An 8,018-nucleotide genomic window follows, 5' to 3' on the forward strand; every position below is an offset into this window, starting at 1 on the left:
TAGCAACAAATTTATTAAAATCTTTGAGGCTATCTGCGTAATAACCCCCAATGATGCTCTCCCAGCTGGGTTTGAACCAGCGACCTTGAGGTTAACAGCCGCACGCTCTACCAACTGAGCTATAGGAGAAGCGTGGCGACAAATGATTATAGCAACAAATTTATTAAATTTTGAGGCTATCTGCGTAATAACCCCCAATGATGCTCTCACAGCTGGTTTTGAACCGGCGACCTTGAGGTTAACAGCCACACGCTCTACCAACTGAGCTATAGGAGAAGCGTGGCGACAATGAGTAAGCAACAAATTTATTAAAATCTTTGAGGCTATCTGCGTAATAACCCCCAATGATGCTCTCTCAGCTAGGTTTGAATTAGCGACCTTGAGGTTAACAGCCGCACGCTCTACCAACTGAGCTATAGGAGAAGCGTGGCGACAAATAAATAAAGCAACAAATAAATTATATCTGTGAGACTATCTGCGTAATAACCTCCAATGATTGCTCTTCCAGCTGGGTTTGAACCAGCGACCTTGAGTTTAACAGCCGCACGCTCTACCAACTCAGCTTATCAAAAGAAGTATGTATTATCTCGTGCTAAAATTTTTTAAAAATCACTCGCTAAAATTTTAAGGGGCTACTTCATGATTATTGAGTTACCACTCGGGTTAATCAAGATCAACAAGCACATGGCCGTCCGTAACAAAATCGTCTATCTCGCACAACAATTCCTTAACCTTACCATTTTTTGGTGCACGTATCGTGTGCTCCATCTTCATTGCTTCCATGATGAGCAGCGGTTGATCGGCTGTAATAGAATCACCGTTTTTCACCAATACTTTGATAACTTTACCTGGCATCGGCGCTATAATCTTGCTGACCTCAATTGCACTCATGCTGCCCTGAGTTGCTTGAAAAGAAGGTAACGAAATGTGGAACTTATAGTCGTAGCGTTGGCTGTTGTCGTCGCAAAAAAGGTGTAGGTCTTGCTGAAAGATCACAGCAGTTCCCTTAAACGTGCGATTATTCACGCGAAATTTAAAATTTCCCTTTTTATCGATCATTCCGCTGACTAAACAGATTTTTAAGCCAGCAATACCACTCAATTTCACATCGTATGTGTCTCGCGACAGGCACTTGATCGTTACGAAAGTCTTTTCATTATCATGAAGAAGAGAAAGCTTTCTCTCCAGCGTGTCAAATGATCGGAAGTGAGCTAAAGAACCGTTCGACCATGATGACTGTAAATTACCATTTTTAGTGCCAGAAGGGTGGAGAGCAGCAATCTGCTCTAGAAGTAGTAAACTTATGGCACCCAGGGCCGTCGCGTAAGGGGGGTATGCTTTTAAGGATCCGAGGACCTCGTCGCCAAATTCGTTTAGAAAACTCGTATCAACGCCACCTTTTCGAAACGCTGCGTGATCAGCTGTGCGCGCCACAAACTCAATATTTGTAGAAAGACCCACAATTTGATATTCGTGCAAGGCTTTGACCAGCTTGTCCAAGGCAGCTCTGCGAGTATCACCGTGGACAATTAGCTTGGCGATCATGGGATCATAGAAAATGGGCACTTCATCGCCTTCAATTACACCGGTGTCCACGCGAACAGCTTCCGATACGCAAGGCAAGCGAACGTGTTGCAATGTGCCACTTCCGGGAAGAAAATCTCTATAATCCAAGATTAGAATACAGTAGCACAAAGATGCATGTCAAGCGTACTTGTACGGATTCTCTGCGTAGATGCGTGCTTCAACAGCGTGACCGTAAATTTTAAGGTCCTTTTGTTGAATGGAAAGCTCTTGGCCCGCAGCAATCTTGAGCTGCAATTCAACTAGATCTAGCTTGGTGATCATTTCGGTAACCGGGTGCTCCACTTGCAGGCGCGTGTTCATTTCCATGAAGTAAAAGGATTCGTCCTCATCCAGAAGAAACTCTACCGTTCCGGCTCCGACGTACCCAACAGCTTTTGCAGCTGCAACTGCAGCATCCCCCATTTTATTGCGCAAAGCTTCCGATATATTTGGCTATCATACGAAGACAGAAATTAAGGGTTTACATAAAAAAGTAGAACTATGGGAATTACGCCAGCACTATGAGAAGCCATGGACCTTTTACTTACCGCAGGAGCTTCTTCCAAGACTTTTTGATGACGTCTTTGGACGCTGCAGTCACGTTCAAATAAGTGAATGACATTCCCATACTTGTCTCCAAAGATCTGAAGCTCCACATGTCGTGGCCTCTTCAAGTACTTTTCTATCAATACTCGTCCGTCTCCAAATGATGCATGGCCCTCCCTTACACAGGCATCCAAGGATTCTTGAAAGTCCTTCTCTTCATTAACAATGCGCATCCCTTTCCCACCACCTCCAAGAACGGCCTTTATAAGAACAGGATATCCGATCTTCCTCGCTTCGTTCTGTAGCGCCTCAAGACTCTGGTTCAGCCCGTGGTAGCCCGGTGTCACTGGGACGCCGGCCTTGATCATGATCGCCTTGGATGCACTCTTAGATCCCATGTCTTCAATTGCCTTGACTGGCGGCCCAATAAACTCAACACCCGCTTCCTTGCAGGCACGAGCAAATGAAGCATTTTCAGACAAAAAGCCGTAGCCTGGATGGACCGCCTCTGCCCCCGAAAGGCGACAGATTTCTATGATCTTAGGGAAGTTCAAATAGCTTTCAGTAGCAGGAGAAGGTCCCAGACGATAGCTCTCGGTGGCGAGCTTGACGTGCTGCGAATTTGCGTCGGCATCGCTATAAACGGCCACTGTTTCAATGTTGAGCTTCTGCGCAGAGCGCAGCACACGCAGCGCAATTTCACCACGATTAGCAATAAGAATCTTGCGGAAGCTGCGCGAAGACGTGGAAAATGCACGCAAAGGCTTGCAGTGGTGTAATGTGGCCTGGATGAGGTGGCGTCGCAACATTACGGACGACGTGGGGGCTCCAAGATTAAACGTCAATGTTGAACAAGAATATTTTTATTTTGATTGGTCAAAATTACGCTACAACGCAAAAGTTCTACTTGAACCACTTTGACGTGTATACGGCCAATAGCGCCTCGTTGACCGTCGGGCAAGTGATACCGACAGCTTGCAGCATCTCTGCTGAGATCCTTGAGTCAAACACCTTGTCGCAATGAAGGTAATTCTCAAACGATTCAATACCTGCCGCCAGTTTCTGGAGTTCAAGCGAAGCATCCGTCTTGCTCGCGGCTTGGTGTAGACTGTGCTTCCACTCACAATATTCCACTGCTACGAATTTGTTGGACCCTTTCATAGCCGCAAAGTTTCTAAAAAAAGAATCGCTGCGTATAGGAAGCGACGGATTCTGAATATGCAGCGTCTGGCCCAGCGCTTCTTTCGGATGCAGTGCGGTAAAGTGCACAATGGCGCGAGCTGCGTAATCAACAGGGGTCATGTCAAAGTACCAGTCGGAGCAAGCTGGCACAGCGTTTAAATCTGCACAGCCTTTGAGCAGCAGGTACATAAAGTCACTGGAATTCCATTGGCCAGTGCTTGAAGACGGGGCCATGTTACCTGGACGCAGAATGGACACGGGCAGACCCCTCAGCGCAGCCTCCTGGCACATTCGCTCGGCCACCCATTTACTCTGCGCATACCCATTTTCAAGCTCATCGGACAGCTCACTTATGTCAGCGGATTCAAAAAAAATAGGCGTGTTCGAAGTAGACGGAAACACGCCATTTGTTGAAATATAGTGCACAGGCTTGACGCGGGTCTTAGTCAGTCCATTTGTCACTGCAAGACGCAGCACTTCTTGCGTTCCCAGTACATTGACACTTTTTAAAGCGGAATACGGTTTGGCCAAATTTACCTCTGCTCCATTGTGCAAAATTGCGTCGATTTCAGTGGCAAGCATCTTGAAGGTGTTTGCGGTTAAACCCAGGAGAGGCTGGGCGAGGTTTCCTGGAACAGGAATTACACGATCTTCTAAGTGAAAGTTTCGTGCTTCATCTAGTAGTGCAAATTCCTTTAGCGCACTCTTTATGCGAACTAACGCAGCGTCTTCATCCTCAGCACGGACCAAGCAGAACACGATAGTCGTCGTGAATTTCAGCAGGGCGTGCAGCAAGTGCACACCAAGAAAACCCGTCGCTCCTGTCAAGAATACATTGCGCGGTGGCAAACTTACCATTTCTATACGATAGCGACTGTAACCAGCATTACGTGTGGCAGCTGGGAAGATGGACGCATCGATGGCGGCTTCTAGCGAAAGGACCACCTTCTTCTCTATATTTTTTAGCTTCGTATCGGATTGAGTATCGTTCGTGCACTGTAGCAACAGGTGATCAATGTGACTTGCGATGGCGCATAGCTCAGGTGAAGAAAGAATGTCCGCTAGCGTCAACTGAATGCCAAAAGTATCGCGAATGCTTGAAATTAATCGAGTTGAGAGTAGACTGTGTCCACCTACGTCAAAAAAGCTAGCTTTACGGTGTAAGTTATTATCGTGTTCCAGACGAAGAAGATCCATCCAGAGCAATGCGAGCTTCTTCTCGGTCTCAGTCTGTGGCAAATTTTTAGGTTCTATCGACTGGTCGATCGATTCATTGCGCAATTTCTTGGCTTTCTCCAAAGAAGGCATAAGCTTGCGATCCAATTTGCCGCTTGCGCTGTTTATTGGAAGGACATTAAGTTGCACAAACACCGATGGAATGGCGTAGTGGGGAAGTTTAACATTCAAAAATTCGCGAAGATTTGATGCACTTGGCACTTTATCCCAATCTTCGGGCACGATGTACGCGATTAAACGCTTGTCCTCTCCTTCGTCACCTTCTGTGAGTACTACAGATGTGGATACCAGGGGGTGTTGTGCCAAAGCTGACTCGACAGCACCCAGCACTACACTATACCCGCGGATTTTTACCATGAAATCGCAGCGACCAATGAGTTCAAGGTGGCCATTTAGCAAGAAGCGAGCACGGTCACCCGTCTTGTACAAAGTCTCTCCGGGAATGACATTTTTTAAAAAGCGTTGTGCAGTCTGGCTTGGGCGGTTCAGATACCCAATAGCTAAACAGGGTCCACCGATATAGAGTTCTCCAGGAACTCCGAGGGAAACAGGTTTCAAAGCATCATCCAGCACGAACGCTTTCACATTTGGCATGACTTTACCGCAAGAGGCGTACTTGTTCGACAATGAGATGTCCGATTCGCTTAAGGCAGCTAAATTAACTGCGCTTACGTCGTGGCACTCAGAGACGCTGTAAAGATTTTGCAACTCGCAGTCAGGAAATAAACGAACGAAGCGATTTCGCAGTTCCAACGTCACCACTTCTCCGCAGAGCCACACAAGTCGCAACTTCGTCAACTGTTGCAGCACATCTGTTGAGCAAGTATCAAGAACCAATTGTAAAAGTGATGGCGTAAACAGTATACGCGTTATGTGGTGGGTAGCAAGATACTCCACTAGCTTCGTTGGATCGTAGATTGCATTGTCAGGGATAATGTACAGCGGTCGATTGCCAAGCATTGGCCGCAAAAGTTCCCATACGAAAAAGACATGGCAAGCCACTCGATCGTCCTTACTGTATGGACATTGGGTAAGTCGCCAATCGTAAGAATGCACAGCACCGCGGTGAGGGCAGCAGATACCTTTCGGAACTCCTGTCGTTCCAGAAGACATTACGACGTAGGCTAAATCGTCTGGGTGCGTTTTTGTGCGGGCTGCAGGCATGACTGGAATTTTTTGCTTCGCAATTGAATTCAGCCACTCATCGTCTAGCTCCAGTACCTGCTGCCACGCTGGTAAACGGCTGCGATACCATTTCTTGGTCAACACAATGATCGGCTTCGATTCTTGCATAGCGCGCTCAAGCAAATCCGGCGGATATACGATTTCCAGCGGCATGTATGCCCCACCAGCTTTTAACGCTGCGATATAAGCGATCACAAACTCGACGCAGTGCTCCATAAAGATGCCTGAGATACAGTTCGGACGCACGCCAACGTTATACAAGTAGTCAGCTAGACGTTCACTTTGGTCGTCAACTTCCCGAAATGTCAATGTTTTCCCCTCATAGTAGATTGCAATCGCGTCCGGGGTTCGCTTTGCTGCTTCGTAAAACATGTCATGCAAACACTTTTCAGAGGGATATGAGTTGATTTTGGAATTAAATCCGTTTATCAAAGTGAGTGATTCCATGATGACAACACTAGACACCATTCTCAATTTAGCAATGAGAAACTCGACAACTGCATCGTAAATTTCAGCACTCGTAAGGTAAAAGTGTCCACCTGGAAATAATTGAACATTGAGGTCACTACATTCAGCGCAGACTTCTTTCCACTTAATTAATTTTTTTAAAGGAGCGTCAATGTCTTCTGATCCGCCGAGTACTGTCACGTCAGAATGAATTTTAACACCGTGCTGCTGCTTGTACCATTGTACAAGGTCATTGTGCAGGATCAGATTGACACGCAGCGCCGTCAGCAGCTTCTGGCTTTGCTCAGGGATATCAAGCAGTTGCTTGTCCGTGTCTCCCCACTGCTGTAGCAACTTTATTAATTCTTCATCACGCTGAAGCACGCTCACGTTGTCGAATAGCAACCAGCAACTAGGTCCTCCACTTCCTGAGAAAAAAACGTGGCGAGGTGTTGAGAGTTTGCGCTCTTCAAGATAGTGCGTCAGTGCTAGAGCCACAAGCGCCCCAAGACTGTGACCAACCAGCACAAAGGGTTTGCCAAAGAAGCCAAAACATAGCTGTCTGCAGATGGCGGCAACGAGATCAAGTGCTCGATCGGAACTTTTCTGCTCGAGGAGATTGGTCTCCCACGTCCAATCGACACCCCACAATTCAACACTCAGCCCCGCATTTTGAAAGCTTTCTTTCCACTTTAGCGCTAGTGTATGTGACAGGCCTCCTGCGTGAGGGAGTACTAGAACACGTAAAGGCGCTTCATCCGCCTCTCGGAAACACGTCGTAGAGACTCTTAGGTCCATCAGTAATTACGGATATTTCTATAAATATATAATAAAAACGTAATTGTAAAATTGAGAAATTCTACACAGTCAATCTATGTCCAGAACAAAAATGCGCTCTAGTTTTTTTACTCCAGCTTGTTTGTTTTCATTGAATAAAAATTATAGATAAGAACAACATAATATTATTTTATTTTACGAGTCATTTCACTGCATCGCAAAAACCACGAGTTATTTTTTTAAATCGTTTTGCGAGCCCACACTTAAACATCTAAGGGAACCAGTATAGCCAAACACCCTATTATCTACCTCAGTATTGATGGAAGTATTGCAATGGGTGTGTGTAGCGGATGTAACGGGGCACTGCCGACTTGTACTGCTTCAGTACAAGTCCACTTCGCACTGCTTCAGTGCGAGTGGTGTCCCACGTCACTTCACGTAAACTAGTACGTGCAGAGGAAGACTCTTTTAAGACACTTGCTTTTAAGAGGGTTAAAAGTAAACTGTATTTAATAATTTAAGTTCTTCTATTTCTATCTATTTAATACTAATTTAATAATACACAAAACGTATAATAAAGTCTTATCAGTCTCTCTCTTTGCGCGCGTCCAGCGCTGACTGGACCGCGGAGTAAGTAGATAAAATGGTCTATATCTACCAATAAATAAGCTTCCTGAATGTTACTACGTAAAGTAATATTCTCCAAATATTATCTACCTTACATTCATGTCTCAATCCACTCGACCTTTTCGAGTGGTGGACCCTTGGCGCTGCCTGTGCATTAACACAGCCGCCGGCAGCTGACTCCACAATGTGATTGGTAATCACACTGTGATCTTGTGCAGAACTATAAGACCACTTAATTGAAAGCGATGCTGATTGGTCAGAACCATAATTTAAAATTCTATTGCATGATTAACAAGTCCATGCGGTATATGAATAGTGCAGCGCCATTGGCTGCGGTACATGCAGCCGCGGGCGACGCATCATTGTCTCTTACGGCAGACGAAACGTCTGCCGTAGTATCCTCTTCTCCTGCAACACTAGATGTTGCGGGTGCACGTGGTGATTCACCACGT

The 8,018-nt window shown here is 46.0% G+C and overlaps 2 protein-coding genes across 2 annotated transcripts; both read right to left on the bottom strand.

The window, feature by feature from the left end:
• Window positions 1-558: 558 nt before the first annotated feature.
• CCR75_005477 (uncharacterized protein) lies at window positions 559-2,921 on the bottom strand (the record flags this gene model as incomplete). Its single annotated transcript, XM_067963558.1, has 3 exons — window positions 559-1,663; window positions 1,715-2,019; window positions 2,115-2,921. The coding sequence occupies 3 exons, from the start codon at window positions 2,919-2,921 to the stop codon at window positions 664-666; spliced, it is 2,112 nt and encodes a 703-aa protein (XP_067822776.1). The 3' UTR covers window positions 559-663.
• A 94-nt stretch (window positions 2,922-3,015) lies between these two features.
• On the bottom strand, window positions 3,016-6,960 carry CCR75_005478 (uncharacterized protein; the record flags this gene model as incomplete). Its single annotated transcript, XM_067963559.1, has 1 exon — window positions 3,016-6,960. One exon carries the CDS (start codon window positions 6,958-6,960, stop codon window positions 3,016-3,018), a length of 3,945 nt encoding a protein of 1,314 aa, XP_067822775.1.
• Between the last annotated feature and the right edge of the window lie 1,058 nt (window positions 6,961-8,018).

Source organism: Bremia lactucae (assembly GCF_004359215.1).
Source record: "Bremia lactucae strain SF5 chromosome Unknown BlacSF5_NotPlaced_17_SHOA01000003.1_2250557bp, whole genome shotgun sequence".
In the NCBI taxonomy this organism is placed as follows: domain Eukaryota; phylum Oomycota; class Peronosporomycetes; order Peronosporales; family Peronosporaceae; genus Bremia; species Bremia lactucae.